Source organism: Pithys albifrons, chromosome Z (genome assembly GCF_047495875.1).
Source record: "Pithys albifrons albifrons isolate INPA30051 chromosome Z, PitAlb_v1, whole genome shotgun sequence".
In the NCBI taxonomy this organism is placed as follows: domain Eukaryota; kingdom Metazoa; phylum Chordata; class Aves; order Passeriformes; family Thamnophilidae; genus Pithys; species Pithys albifrons.
In genome coordinates, this window is record NC_092497.1 from 8,645,151 (window position 1) to 8,660,625 (window position 15,475).

Consider the following 15,475-nt stretch of genomic DNA (forward strand, 5'->3'; position numbering starts at 1 on the left):
CCCAGCTGAACACCTCCCCTGCAACACCAGTGAATGTGTCAACCAAAGACAAGATTAGCATTTTAATTTAAAGCACTGTGCAAAAGAGGGTCCAGATGCAAAGGCTTAGTTGGGTCTTAAAGTCCCTCCCTCTTCTAGACCCTTGGGATGTACACATGTAGGAAAAACAAACCCATCTAAGAAATAATCCACAGCTTATAGTTTGGGTCACCATCAGAGCCTTCTCCACCTTTAAAATGGGGATGTTCCTGCAGAAGGGATTGGCTCTGATGTGAATTCAAATGCAAACGTGGCTATTGGCTCCTTCTGCACCCTGCAAGCACTTAAATTGACAGCTGAAGATTGGAAAAGGGGATCCTGCAGACCAGACAGAAAATGCTGAGATGTGCTAGATGGGACAAGGAAATGGGATGAGCCAAACTTATCATACATTGAGAGCTTCAAGTTTGTGTGGCCAACGGGTTTCCTGCAGGATGGAGAAGTATGAGGGTAATTAATGGAAATCTCACTGTGCGTAAACAAGTCTGGAGGAGATTTACCTGGCCCTGCAGGCAGCTGTAGATGGGGACTGAGATGTTGGCACAGCAAAGCACTGAGGCACAGCACCTGCTGGGCACAGCCATGCTCTGCCTTGTTGACAGATGCCCCAGGGACCCTCTTGCAGGGCTGAGCCCTCCAGCCCCAGTCACAAAAACAGGACAGGAATATAACTGGGGTTGCCCCAAGGTCTGCAGCAGGGCACTGATGAAGCAGGGGGAAACAGCAAGGGGTGGCCAGAGGTGACACAGGCACAGGGCAGCTGGTGGGGCCAAGAGGCAGATGGTGAAACCCCTGAGTAGTCCTTGCAGGCTCATGTCTCTCCACAGGTCTCCTTTCTCCAGGAAAGCCTGTGAGTGCTGCTCTCCCACATGGGCAATGCTGGAGGGTTTTGGCCTTGTAAGCTCAGATCAGTGGTTTTCTGTTTGGTGTTTTTTTCCCCAGACCCCACAGAAGTTATTTCCAAACTTCCACAGGACAGCAAGCCCTAGGGTGGAGATGACAGCACCTCTCAGCATGTTTGGGCCAGGGAGCAAGGCTTCTCCAGACTTGTTCACCTGTCTGAGAAATTTGCATTAATTACCCTCATGGTGATTCAGGCTCCTACAGGAAAGTTCAGCCTCCTCCTCTCCACGTATGAGGGCTGTAGGGCTTGTGCAAGGGTCTTCTCCTTCCTAATTCTCCCTCACACTCACTACAGTGTGGTTTCCAGAACTCATAGCCTACCCAGGCATGCAAGTGAGTGAGACATTGCTTCTGCCGTGCAAGGTCTACACACAGTTCTTCAGAGAAACACCTCATTTTCAGGAATCTGAAGGTGGAGATGCGTTGAGGAGGCATCTCCTGACCCAACCTCTCTCTAGACCTTCTTACCCAAGGGATTCTCACCAGCCTGTTGTCTGTGCCTGGGGCTTGGTGGTTATGCTGCAGTTTGGCTCCCTTCCTCAGGACCTGTTCATATTGTTTGTGGAAAGGTCATAAAAAGGCCAAATTCAGACTCAGCAAAGCAAAGTGCAACTCAACTACTTCGCCCTCCCTGTTTTCTAATGGAAACTCTTCTCTGTGGTCAGTTTTCAAGGCCTGAGGCAGGATCTGAGCTGTGCATCTCCATCTAAGCCTAGCTGGTCCTGCATTTTAATGGAGTTAATGGCATTGATGCTGGAGACCAGTGGGCTGAGACCATCCAGGGTATAGTAGGAAGTGAGAGCACTTGTAAGTTCAGCTGGCAGTGGCTGATAATGTGCCATTCAGCACCGATCATGCTGTGGATGCTCCCCAAATTAGAAATGATGTGATACCCAGAAGAGTCTCCTCCTCCTCTTTCCTCACATTCTGCAAAATTCTGTCCCTTCTCACCATGGCTTCTGCCCAAATACAAGGAACTGTGTGCTCTGAAGATAAAAGCAGAGTCTGGTGAACCCACTCAGGAGTGCATCACACAGCTGCTCCATGGGCTCCTTCACTCCACTGCCAGTGCCTGCCTAACCCAGATGGCTCATTCCCAGGAATGGGGACAGCAGGAGTCCCTGCCTGGTGGTCACCCACTCGCAAGGGACTGTCAGTTCTGAGGTGCTGAGCCTGCAGCAGAGGTGAAGGTGAAACACTGGGAATGTTGGCTTAGGCTGATGCCTTTCCCAGAGCACACACAGCACCCTGTGCTCCCTTATCCCAGCGATGCTGACAGCCATGCTGTAATGCTTGAGATGGGATGTCATGTCCTGTGCAGCAAGAATAATCTAGAATGCGAGTTCCCAGTACAGAAACTATTGCTGGGACTGAACTGGATATCCCAGATACAGCCCCATCAATAAAGCATTATGTCCCCCACATTGCTGCTTTGGAGGGTGGCAATGGTCACTTCAGGCTTCAGCAGAATCCTGATGGGTCCCTTCCAACTCAGCACATTCTATGGTTCTATGAGATCATGATCCTCTGGGAATCACAGCACATACCACCACCACTGTGTGCAGCTGGAGAACTTGTCTATAGCTGGCAGGTTGAACAGGCTCAGATATTTCTGCACACTGAGCCCAGAATGGGAGGTGTAAGATAACCTGAACAGCTGGTTACCTGAACTCTTTGGAAATACAAACTGCTGTCTGGCAGGCACAAGGTCACAGCCGTCACACTCCTCAGGCCCTGGAATCACAGCTGAAATAGCATTGTAATGCACTTATAATTTATTCATCAGCTGAATGAGAGCAGCAGCAGGCGTTGTGATGGCACTCTTTTGTGAAGCCCTTGTGATGGACTTCATCCATTTTAAAAGAGGAAACTGAAGTCATATGAAAAAAAAATAAACCCAACTTTATTCATATTAAAACAAGCAAAAAAAAAGGACAAATCAAAATAAGGAAAAAGAAAAAACCTCTCCCCTAAAGACCTATTTTTTCTTCTCTTCATTTTAATTCTGCTTTGCTCTGAATCTTCCAAACTTTGCATTTCTCTGCTGGTGGCTACTTTGATGCAGGAGGCTCCTGTTAACCCAGATGCTGCTGATTGATGCTCAAAAGCATCTTTTCATCTATGTGATGAGTTCTACCCCAGGATCAGCTTGCCCCATTTTTAGGTGAAAGAGAGCCAGAAGGGGAATTGGAGGGGACAGACTCTTATTGTTAAAGATTCACAGTTGCTTCCATTGAGTACACGGGTGCTCTTCTCCCCCAAATATAGGAGCTTATGTAGCTGACATTGTGAAGCTGAGGACTCCTGTATGCCTGTTTTTTACTTTTCTGGAGCTGAGAATCACCTCATGCAGTAATGCTGCATTGTTCACTTGAGCAGCAGAGGACAGAGCTACACTTTGGTTTCCCTTACTAAATGATCACGGAGTTTTATGGGAAAATCTTTCCTTGGCATCAGAGTGCTAGTATCTGGGCTGAGATCCACTGCCATGGTGCTTGTCTGTCCCCTGCTCTGGAACTCAGGTATCTAGTGTAAATAAAAGAAGTAGCCCCAGGTTCCCCTGTCACTAGTTCTTCCAGGCCTGAGAAACCAGCCTGCAAAGCCCCAGGTGGTATTTCTCCTTGGCCCATGGGCAGGGTGTGCTGCTGCTGTGGGAACGATGGGCTGCCAACACTGGTATGGCCATGGCTGGAGATTTGCATCCAGCCAGGGCAATGGCACTCCAGGAAGGCAGTGGAAGAAACCCTGATCCCTTTCTCTATATTCCATATCCCTATAGGGATCTTGACAAGAAACAAGGCAAGATTTGGACAGGGGGAATACCTACCAGTTCTTTAACAGAAAGGGCAACTTTGCCCAGAGCTGAGCCACATTGGCCTAGGAGCAAGCAAATCTCCCCTTTGTGTAGTCTGAAGGACAAATATTAAAGAACTGGTGGGGCAAATATGTGTTGGGCTGTTGTGGACAAGCTGATCCTGTCTTGGGGCAGGAGGGTGCTGAGGTGGAACTCCCAGTGTCCTGCTCTGCTGCAGTGGAGCCCAGGGAACAGCTGTTGGTGCTTGGGGTTACAAAGGACTGCTGAGGGAAAGTGTAAGCTGAGGAGAACTACTCTCTGCCTGATCTTCTTCATTACTTCACTATCTGATGTGCTGGGGGGGATGAGATGGTGTTAAAGTCTGGTCCAGAGTCCTCAGGATCCCTGTTTGCCAAAGCAAAGGAGTAGGAAGGAGGCAGCAGGAGATGGTGTTGTCTTTTAGCCCAGTTAAGTCCAGTTCTCTTGGGGAAGGAGGAAGTATCTCATCCTTTAAGCCACTCAGGAAAGAAATTACATAAAGCAGTTAAGGAGTATCACTTGGGATGATTCTGTCCCAGGAACATAGTTGCACAGGGAGGACCTCCCACATCTTCACACTTTTTGTCCCCCCTCTGGAACAGCTCATGGAGCAGTAACCCTCTAGTGTGACACCAAGACAGGTTTGCATTTCCAAAAGCTTGTGCTGTTGCTAAGCAGAGGAGTCAACTCCCAGTTTGTCATCCTGTATGATCTTGGCTCACAGGAAGGAAGGAAGAAACAAGGAAGAGATATATTAAAAACAGATGATGAGAACAAAGCATAAAGGATTTAGAAAGAAGTTTTAATCTCAGATTTACCTATTGCACCAGTGCCACATTGAGGTTCAGTTTACAGCAACAAGTTCTGATGCTGAGGGCTGGATTAATGGCACATGTAGACTCCTCCTCTCACAGTGAGACTTCCCCTTCTTGGAGCCATGTGTTTCTACACCAGACATTATTTCTTGCTGTCTGAGACCAAGGAACAAACTGAGTCCTTCAGGTGAAAATAAAACAGAAGAGGGAAAACATATTTTGTGGCAGACCACACCACATGGAGAGCCCTGCTTGCAGGCAGGCAGTGACCATCCACAGGAGAACAGCTAAAGGAGGAGAAGGAGGAGGACAATGTTTCATCTTTTCATTATGATATATCAGAGATGATTAGAGGAGAGAAATGCCACGTAATAAATCAAAATAGTTGTGTCAGCCTCAGGGTATCCTGGGCTCAGGGAAGGGGACATCAGGCAGAGCAGCTGAGCCTCTCTGGAAGTACAGGCAGAAATGTAGGTGGAAGCCTTGGAGGAGGTTGCCAGGCTGCCCAGGCTTCAAAATGCTTCAACAGGTTCTATTTTGTTTGAGTGTTGAGTGTTTTGCAGGAGAGGGGGAAAAAAACTCTGAGGAAAAAAGACCAATATTCTCTCCAAAAGCAGAACCAGTGGAAAATTTTCAGTCTGCCCTACTGAATACACCAGGGCTCACTTTACTTTTTGCCTCGCATGATTACCTCTTTCATTAACATTCGAGACAGGCAGCAGGCAAAGATAAATCCTGAATAATGCCAAAGTTTGCTTCTCTCATCTCTCCCAGCATTAGGCTGGTTCAGACAAAGCCTGTGCTGGAGGCTGGCTGCAAGGAAAGATGTTTTGATTACCATAGAAATAGGGGCAGTGCAATCCCAAAAGAGCTTGGCTCCTGCTCATTTTCCTCTGAGCATGAGCAAATCCATGTTTCACCAGCAGGCTGGGATGCCCTGCTATCAGAGCAGGTCTTTGCTGGCCGGCACCACACAAAAGGTCACAGCATGTGTTCTGTCCATCAGCTCGAGACAATTTAAGAAGGATGTGAAGACCTTGAATGTGTCCCAAGAAGGGTAACAAAGGTGGTGAAAGGGCTGGAAGGAATGTCCTGTGAGGAGCAGCTGAGGACTTTGAGCATGTCTAGTTCAGAGAAAGGAGGGGCTGAGGGAATTGTTCTCTACAGACTCCTGAGGAGGGGAAGTGGAGAGAGAAGTGCTGAGCTCTTTTCCCTGGCATCCAGTGACATGACACATGTGAGTGGTTCAAGGCTGTGCCAGGGGAGGTTTAGACTTAACAGCAGGAAGCATTTCTTTGCAGAGAGGGTGGACAGACATTGCAACAGGCTTCCTAGAGAGGTAATCAACACCTCCAGCCTGTCAGTGCTCAAGGGACATTTGGATAATGCCCATAACAGCATGCTTGAACTTTTGGTCTGCACTGAATTGGTCAGGCAGTTGTAGGTCCCTTTCAACAGAAACAGTCAATTCTTTTCTGTTCTATTCTGTTGACAAAAATAAAAAGAACATGGAACTGAACTCCCACCAGAAAACACAACCAGCATGGAACTTCCTAGCCACCAAGGAGCTTCTCTGACAAACCGTGTTTCATGCATCAACCCTCCACCCCCCATCTGAGGATGGGAGAGCTCAATTATGCAGCTTTCTGTAAATCTGAGCTCACTTCAAGGTGGCAAAGAGTGAACAACAGTGGCTGACCTGGGCCTGCAGGGAGGCACATGTAAAACACACACTTCTTTTTAGCATAGCCAGGCAAGCTGAGGATAGACAAGGGATGTTCATCAACATTACCCCTATGGCACTGAAGAAGAGTTCATCTCAGCTCACAAGAAAAGTCATGCCAGTCCCCATTTTCCAGGGTGAGACAAAATTTTGCAAGTGTTTGAGTATTTTATAGCCTGGAGGTGTTCACAAGCCCTGGACCAGGTACCACTGCCAGTTCTGGAGCACCTTTGGAGAAGCCAATGGGAACCACCCTGTGGAAAGCTCAAGAGACAGGAGAAGGGCAAGAAGAGCAGTTACAGGGGCAAGGGGGAGGATGCCATGCTTGCCATTGGGCAACAGCAAAATTGTCCAGGTAACAGCTGGTACTTGGAGAAAAACATCTGCCTCCTGCTTTCCCCCCCAGGCCAAGGTATGGAGAAGGAGCCAGAGCCATGGCTGCCAAGTGCCAGGTAGACACTTCCAGGCTGTCATAGCTGTGTGATCTCCCACCAATGCAGGGGCCCCTCACTGTCAGTCCTGTGCCTTCAGGAAAGTCCATGGCTCTGAAAGACACAGGAGATCGATCCAGCGGTCATTCATGCCCATAGGGTTGTAATCAGGATGAGAAGTCGTGAGAGGCATGAGGGGTGATGGGGGCAAGGAAGAAGGTTAAAGCTATAATGGTGTAAGGATGTTGGGATGCATCATCCAATGTGTTTGTTCAAGGAGCAGGTGCCTCTGTGAGGTGGCTGAAGCTCTGCCATGCGTAGAATGATGAAAGAATTGCAAAGTGCAAATGGGTTGTCCTGTTCCTGGACAGTCACGGTTATTTTTTCTTTATTTATTTTTATAGTGGATATTATTTATGTTATTCATTAAAGACTTGCTAAGAAACAGGTACTGGCTCACGTGCACTGGTTGATATACTTCAACCCCTTTGCAAAGGTTTTTCACCCTTAACCAAGCTGGGGAATGGCAGCAAGGCTCAAAACGGCATGTTCTGGCAAGTTCATGGAGAATGTGAAAACAACACTCGGGATGTGGGGGGTGATGGCTGCCTCTTCATGTCCTGTTGCTGCTGGGGGACTGCAGCAGGATACTTAGGAAAACCTGGATCATGCAAGTTCACCTCAAAAACCATCCCCTGTACAAAAACGGCTGTTTTGTGACTGTGGGTGCCTGTCAGTGGGCCAGCTATGCCCTGCTGTACTCGTCCGTGCTCTGGACAGGCTGAATTGAGAGGCTGAGACCAACAGAATGACATTCAACAAGGCAAGTGCCAAGTCCTGCCCTTGGGTCACAACAATCCCCTGCAGTGCTCCAGGCTAGGGCAGAGTGGCTGGAAAACTGCCTAGTGGGAAAGGACCTGGGGGTGCTGGTTGGCAATGGGTGAACCTGAGCCAGAGTGTGCCCAGGTGGCCAAGAAGGCCAATGGCACCTGGCCTGTGTCAGCAATAGTGTGGCCAGCAGGAACAGGGAAGTCATTCTTCCCCTTGCAGTGCTGTGTCCAGTTCTGGGCCTCTAATTCAGGAAGGGCATCGGAGCTGGAGCAGGTCCAGGGAAGGACAACAAAGCTGTTGGTGAAGGATCTGGAGCACATGTCTAATGAGGAGAAGCTGTGGGAGCTGGGAGTGTGTAGCCTGGAGAGGAGAAGGATTGAAGGGGACCTTGTTGCTCTCGATGACCTGAAAGGAGGTTGTAGCCAGGTGGGAATCAGGCTCTTCTCTCAGGTAACCAGTGACAGGATGAGAGGACATAGAGTCACAGAATATGATGAGTTGGAAAGGAACCATCAGAATCATCGTGTCAAATTCCTGGCCGTGCACAGGACATCCCATCACACCATGTGCCTGAGAGTGTTGTCTCAATGCTTCCTGAACTCTGTCAGCCTTGGTGCAGTGCCCACTGCCCTGGGGAGCCTGTTCCAGTGCCCAGCCACCCCTCTGGGTGAAAAACTATTTCCTTATATCCAACCTAACCCCCCCGACTCAGCTTCATGCCATTTCCTTGGGTTCTGTCACTGGTCATGAGAGTGAAGGGATCAGTGTCTGCCCCTCTACTGCCCCTTGGGAGGATGTTGAAGACCTCAGTGTGGTCTCCCCTCAGTCTCTTCTCCAGCGGAACACACCAAGTGTCCTCAGTCACTCCTCACGAGGCTTCCCTTCTGGACCCTTCAGCATCCTCGTGGCCCCACTTTGGACACACTCTAATGGCTTAATGTCTCTTTTATACCATACAGCTCTGCTAGGGGAGGTTTAGGATGGACATCATGAAGAATCTTTCCACAGAAGGGGGTGATTAGGCACTGGAATGGGATTAAATACTGAATAGGCTCCACCACCAGGTCCCTGGTGGCATTTACGGAAAGCCTGGACACAGCACTCAGTGCCCTGGCCGAGTTAACAGGTTGGACTCACTGATCTCAGGTTACAATCTCGTCCAACCCAACCCAGATCTCATCTGCCCTGTGGTTCTGTGACACCTTCCCACCACCTCCTCCTCCTTCTCCTCCTCCTTCTCCTCCTGCCCCGCTCCGTACTCCATTCCATTCCCACCACCCCACGTGGGTTCTTCTCATCTCATTCCATTCCATTCCATTCCATTCCATTCCATTCCATTCCATTCCATTCCATTCCATTCCATTCCCACTGCCCCACGTGGGTGCTTCCCATTCCATTCCATTCCATTCCATTCCATTCCATTCCCACCGCCCCACGTGTGCGCTTCCCATTCCATTCCCATTCCATTCCCATTCCGCTCCGGCGGCAGCGCGGCCCCTTTAAGCGCGCGCGCGCGGAGGGGCGTGGCGTGCGGCGGCGCGTGCGGAGAGGGCGTGGTTCGGAGGACGAGGGGGCGTGGCTACACCACACGGAGGCGTGTCCTGTCCCTGGGTGGGCGTGGCCACTGCGCGGCGTGGGCGTGGCCTGTGGGGGCGTGTCCGGCGCGGCGCGCTGAGGTCAGCGCGAGCGGCGCCGTCACAAAAGGAAGTGGCGGCGGCGGGTCCGTCAGCGCGGGGAGGGGCGGGGGCGGCTCCGGGAGCACCGGGAGCACCGGGAGCACCGGGAGCGGCACCGGCACAGGCACCGGCACAGGCACCGGCGGGGCGGCCGCGGCGGGGGCCGCGCCGCGCCATGGCCCAGCAGCAGATGAGCAGCTCGCAGAAGGCGCTGATGCTGGAGCTGAAGTCGCTGCAGGAGGAGCCGGTGGAAGGTTTCCGCATCACCCTGGTCGACGAGTCCGACCTCTACAACTGGGAGGTGGCGATCTTCGGGCCCCCCAACACGCTGTACGAGGGCGGCTACTTCAAGGTAGGGCCTTCCCGCCGTCCCTCAGGCCGCGCTGTGGGGCTGGGCCGGGCCCGGCCTGCGGGAGGGGGCTCGGGCTCGGCCTGGGCCGGGGGCAGCCGCACCGCGGCCGCCGCTGCGCTGCCGATCTGCTCCTCCGGCCCCAAAGAGCCGCCTGCGACACCGCGGGGCAGGGCGAGAGTTCGCCCCTCCCGCCCCGAGCTGCCCCCGTGGCGTTGCCCCGTGTGTATGTCACAGAATCGCGGGGTTCTGGCGGTTGGAAGGGGCCTTTGGAGATCGTCTAGTCCGTGTTTCTATCCTCCCAGGACCTGAGGGAACTACGGAAAAGATAAGGCAAGACTATTTAGAAGAGCATGTAGTCGTAGGACAAGGGGGAATGGCTTCAAACTGAAAGGGGGTAGGTTTAAATTAGGTATTAGGAAGAAATTCTTTCCTGATAGGGTGGTGAGGCTCTAGCACAGGTTGCTGTGGATGCCGCATCCCTGGAAGTGTTCAAGGCCAGGTTGGATGGAGCTCTGAGCAACCTGGTCTAGTGGAAGGTGTCCCTGCCCATGCCAGGGAATTTGGAACTGTGAGGTCTGAGGTCCCTTCCAAGCCAAACTATTCTACAGTTCTATGATGATACTTATTTCAAAGTAAGGGACTTCCCAGCCGTCCCTCAAAAGGTTCAGTCAACAATGGCTAATTCAGGGTACAGGCTGTGTTTTCCTCAGAGCTCCTTGGGCTTTGGGGCTGGTTTATGTGATTATTTTTTCTATTTCTGTTTTCTTCGTCTCCAAACTTTCAGAAGGCAGCCTTCAAAGGGCTACAGCAACATGTAATGGGTGAAGGTAGATAAATGCTTTCAATTCCTCTCTCAACCTTCCTGTTAATACAAAAAAACTTTCGTGGTTGCCGTTTCCACTCTTGTACATACGGCAAGTAAAAAGTCCGACTGTCCCAGAAAAGAACTGAAGGGTGCAGACTTAAGTTATCAAAACAACTGGAGAAGGAGGAGGAGGAGTTGCACTTTTTTTCTTAAAACAAGGCATTGGAAGACTTTGGCTGTTCAGAAGATACACTGTATCAGGCACACTCTCTGACACTTGATGTCTGCTTGATCTTTGGCAAAATACTGTTCCCACCAGCTTTCTTCTACCTGCAGTTAACTGTTTTAGTTGTGGTTCCTCCATCTCTCATTTCATGCCCTTTGGCTTCTGTCAAACTGAAAAACATTTTGCATGGTGTCTTTGCTTGACTAACGTGCACCTTTGGTGCCTCTTGGCCTCTCCAGGTCAAGGTTTGAGAGCTTTGTTCCACAAAACCAAAATAACCTGTAGCTTGGGGAATAATAGATTTGAGTCACGTTCAGTTTGGCCTCATTGTTTGGGAGGAAGGGAAGGCTTTGGCACAAGGCTTGCCTTTTGTAATGAGCTGGCTGGCTTACTCATGTAGGTGTGATCTGTGTATTCTTAGACTCTCCTCCATTATTACTTATTCAGGAAGTTGCTCGAGTCGTTGGTTGGTAACAGTGTCATTTTCACATCCCAATGGTCTGATGACCTCTTCCTGCACTTAAGTTACTCATTCATTTTTTTCAAGGAAATCATAACAGATCAAAATATTTTTGTTTGTTTGGGGAACTCTTTGGGCTGTGTGTTTGCAGGTGTTCCTGGAAAGAAGCTGAAGCCACCTGTGAAATAGTTTGGGGATGTGTGTTAGCGAGTGTTTAGATTTAGGCATGGCTGACTGTTGACTTATCTCAGTATTGTGACTGTGCTGTCTTTTTGTGTATTTGATGTCCTTGAATTGTTGTGTCTTTCTTCTAAATTCTTTTCACCAGTCCTGTGATTCTTGTTTCAAGAATGGGAGGCTGAGATCTCATGCTGCCTCCACCCCTCCACAGTGGCAGAATTCCCTTCAAGCAGCATGGCTGAAGTTTCTTGTGTGTTTTTTCTGTCTTGTCTTTCCTACAGGAGCAGCTCTGCATGGTGGGTTTTTGTAGCCTATGGTCTTTGATTACGTGTTTTGACTTCTGAAACCACTGAAGTGGTCTTAGACCCTCATTCTGTCCCTGGGGAGAAGTGATGTTCTTCACTCTCTTTGTATTAGGCCTTCAGGCAAGCCTTCAGATGCATTAGACTGGGCTCATGGAGTCATCCAGAGATAAGATTAATACCCAACTTTATTTGATGCATGACTTCTTGATGTATTGATAGCATATGCTGTTCTGAACTAGAACCTTGCATGTGTTCCATTTTTTGGATTTCTTGACTTGATGAAATATCCACCTTCATCTTGTTTTGGTGTTTTTTTAGTTTACTAAGGTTAGGTAAGCAGGATTTGAAATATGCAATTACAGGATGTAGCTTTTTTCAGGTTTCTGGCAATCTTGAGTTTGGGAACTTGTCTTCCACTTGAAGTGTGGTTTAAGGGTAGGAACGGGAGAGGAAGAACAAAGGCTTCTGGTTAAGCTAAAGTAGAAATGGAGGAAAACCTGTGTTTAATGTGGCCTTAATAAAGAAAGTGTTAATATTTGTTCATAGGGAATGCAGATGCTTGATTTGTGCCTGTGGAGCTCTTGGAGGTGGTGGCCTCAGCTTTTGGCATCTTGGAGAAATATGACCTTTCTCTCTGGGCTGTTGAACTAGCTGAATAAACTGAAAGGAGGGAGGTGTTCTCTGCACCTTCCTTGACAGAAGCTAATGCTGTCAAAAGCTGGTTCAGCGTTTCAACAGATTCTGGTTTCAGTTGCAAATCCTGTAATTCTAGCATTTGATAAATTGAAGCAGAAAACAAGTCTCCCTGAATGTTTGTTTAAATGGTAGGGTATCAATGTGCTGGCTATAATAAAGTCGGGGACTTTTTAAAAATTCAAGCACAACATCTAAGCCTATCTTATCAGCTGATATAGCACACTCAGGTCTACTGCAGTGCTTCAGAGTTTAGGACTGCCAGCTAGATGGAAAGGGCAGCAGCCTTCAGGAGCAACATCTGTGTGAAGAGCAGCAAGGGATGATCCAGCAGCACCCTCTTCCTCTGTGTGATGAACTGAAGGAGGACATCAGTGGAGGTTGTATCAACCTTTGTCTTACCTACTGACTGTATTCCCAGTCCTACTGAATAGCTTTCTAATGGTTTGGGCCACCCTTTGTTTAAGTTCCAGGTTACCATCCTCAAGGAAGGAGTTGTGCTCTTCACTACATTGATTATTTCTCATTCCTCACTGGCAAGGCAAAACCAGCTTAGAGGCAGTCATGTTAAATCCTACAAAGAAGTTATGATAGGAACAAATGTCTGTTCCTTAGTTGCTGTCAATAAGAAATTGCCCGTTAACTGAAGTTCTGGCAGTGTCAGTTGTCTTGGGCTAGAGGCATTTGGCTACAATAGGTGAGCTTGAATTTTGGTCCCAGACTAACTCACAGAGTTTAAGGGTGAAGTGCAGGAAGGTGAAATGTGTGTCTAAGACATTGCTCACATCTGATTCAGTTACTGACTTTTTTAAGTGACAAAGAAAAGATTTTTCTCAGAACAAAATGCATTGTGTCCAAGTCACACTTGCTTCTTTCTTAGGTCAGCTGGGAAGGACATGGTGTGATAAGACAGGTCTTTGGATCAGACTTCACTGGGCTGTGTGGTAGTTCTGAATTGCTCTGGAAATGATGGAAATGTGTTTTTCTGGTTTTGCAGGCAATGCCTGAGCATCAGAGAACCAGATTGTGCTGTAATCTGCAGAACTAGGTGTGAGCAGTTCATTAATTCCACTTTTATGCCATAGTCATCTTCTGTTCATCTGAGGGGGTCCTTTGCTACTTATAGGAGAACTTTCTCCACCCTTAATTTTGCTGATACTTAAATGGGGACCACCACAACAAAGGTTATCATGCTGTAATCTGGTGATGGTGGGTGCGAGTTGGGATAGATCTCAGTGGCTGAGGGCTGTGCGTGGTGAAACCTTCACCACCTCTGGTGATTGTTCATATTTCTGTCTTGAAATCCAGTGTCTTTCTTTGATGCTTGAGCCTGCAGAGCCTGGAGGTGGATGAACCTCTGCCCAGCACATTCATCCAATGGTGTTTTCAGGATACACCCAGGACTGTTGGAAGGTGTCTCCTGATGGCTCACTCAAGGTCCTGAATGTTTGGTACAATTGCACCTTAGCACCACAGCTTCTGATCTGTCTTTAAGAAATACAGTTACATTTTTTTTTAGTTGAATGTTATTCTTTTGCTGGGAGCCAGTGATTTAGGGGAGGTACAAGTGAGAAATTATACAAATAGAAACTTCATTATTGAGCATAGCACTACCCAGGAGCACGGTTTGACCAAGCACACTGTGTCAAGAAGCGTGTTTAATGTAGAGCAAAAGTCAATATTAGAAGCTCCTTCAGAGGTGATTCAGGCTGGGCAGATTAAAATTAATACACCTAGCATGAAAGGAAACAAGAAAAATTAACTACATTGTTAGTGTTACTATTTGGTAGTTCTTAAGGCAGTGCTTTTCATAAGGTATTTTTCCTACTTGAAGGAACAAGCCTTGACACATAAGTTGGAAGGGGAAAAAACCACCAAGCATTGTGATTGGTTGTGCCAAGCAATTTGGGGGCTAAATGCCTGAAAAGGCATTGTTATCCTCACTTTTTGTGAGTCATTAACCCTATGCTGTATGGAGTTCTGTATTGTTGGATCTCAGCTTCTTCCAGGTGATTTGTTTTCAAAGTCATTTGCAATATTTGTTAATATTTCACAGCAGGATATAGATAGGGAATTCATGGATAAATAATGGCAAGTATGAACACCATGTTTAAAAGTATAGTATTGTAGTCTGCTTCTCAGCCTAAAATTAAGCCAATAGAAACTTCCTAAGCACTTACATAACTTGTAGAATATTTAACTCCACAAAAATTTACTTGATTCCAGAGAAGGAATGTGTGGTACTCTGGGCACAAAAGCTGCCTTAAAAAGCTGCCTACAGGCCTCTGCATTGCAAGGTGCAACAGAGTTTCCCTCTTAGGCCTTGGTCTCCTATTTTTGTTGCCTTTAGGTGTCATTGATGGTAATAAGTGGTGGTTTGATGCAGCAGAGGGATATGGAATTGAGGGTGGGGAGAGCCCTGCTTGCTGCAGGTCTGTAGAGCTCCAGTTCAGAGCAGGCTGTCTCCAAAGCCAAGGAGCCTCTGGGCTGTCTGCAGGCAGGGAGATGTTGGTTCATGGATCATAAGCACAGTTAAAATCTCAGACTCCCAGGCTCTCGTGATACTCTGCTGTTGCTTGTAGTTTTTTGGATGGCTGCACCTGTGGGCTGTACCAACTACTCATCTGTCCTGTGACTTGTTCTGGACATGAGTGCATCCTCAGGAGGAAATGGGCAAGGTCGTTTTGGTAGGAAACTCCCAGCCCTTTCCCTGGGGCTCCTCTGATCCAGGTAGGGTTATTGTGTGTGCTGAGTAGTGCAGGTGGTGGTTTCCACTTCTGATGCTGCCTGAGTGGATGAGATCATGTGCAGGTAGGTCCTGTTGTATGGCAAGAGGAGAGCTGCAGCACAGCCCAACTCTGCCATTAGAATAAAATGGAAAGCTTTCCATGTGGATAGCTTGAGCACTGTTGGTTTGCCTAATTTTTGTACAGAATGATCCTTGGAAAAGGTAAAATACAACTTGACTTTTTTTTCTTGAGAAACAATGCAAGGAACTGTGCCTCTTGAAAATTCTTGCCTGTCTTCAAGAAATAGTAACTAATAGCATGTAGCTTTAGATGTGGTTTGTATTATAAAAGTCAGTGGAAGTTTTTGAATCTATAGTGTTGGAAAGGGGGGTTTGGTTTGGTTTTTTTGTGTTAATCCTTTAGATCCAGTACTGCAGTGATGTTATGCCAGTGTCTGAGGGTTTTACCCATTTG

At 48.2% G+C, this 15,475-nt stretch overlaps 1 protein-coding gene across 1 annotated transcript in view; it reads left to right on the forward strand.

Annotated features, from left to right (window-relative positions):
* The first annotated feature begins 9,267 nt into the window (after positions 1 to 9,267).
* The window catches only part of UBE2R2 (ubiquitin conjugating enzyme E2 R2), a 58,743-nt gene continuing 52,535 nt past the window's right edge, over positions 9,268 to 15,475 (forward strand). The window contains exon 1 of the mRNA XM_071580898.1: positions 9,268 to 9,603. Within this exon, the coding sequence (XP_071436999.1) occupies positions 9,427 to 9,603 (177 nt within the window). The 5' untranslated portion in view covers positions 9,268 to 9,426. The remainder of the gene's footprint in view (positions 9,604 to 15,475) is intronic.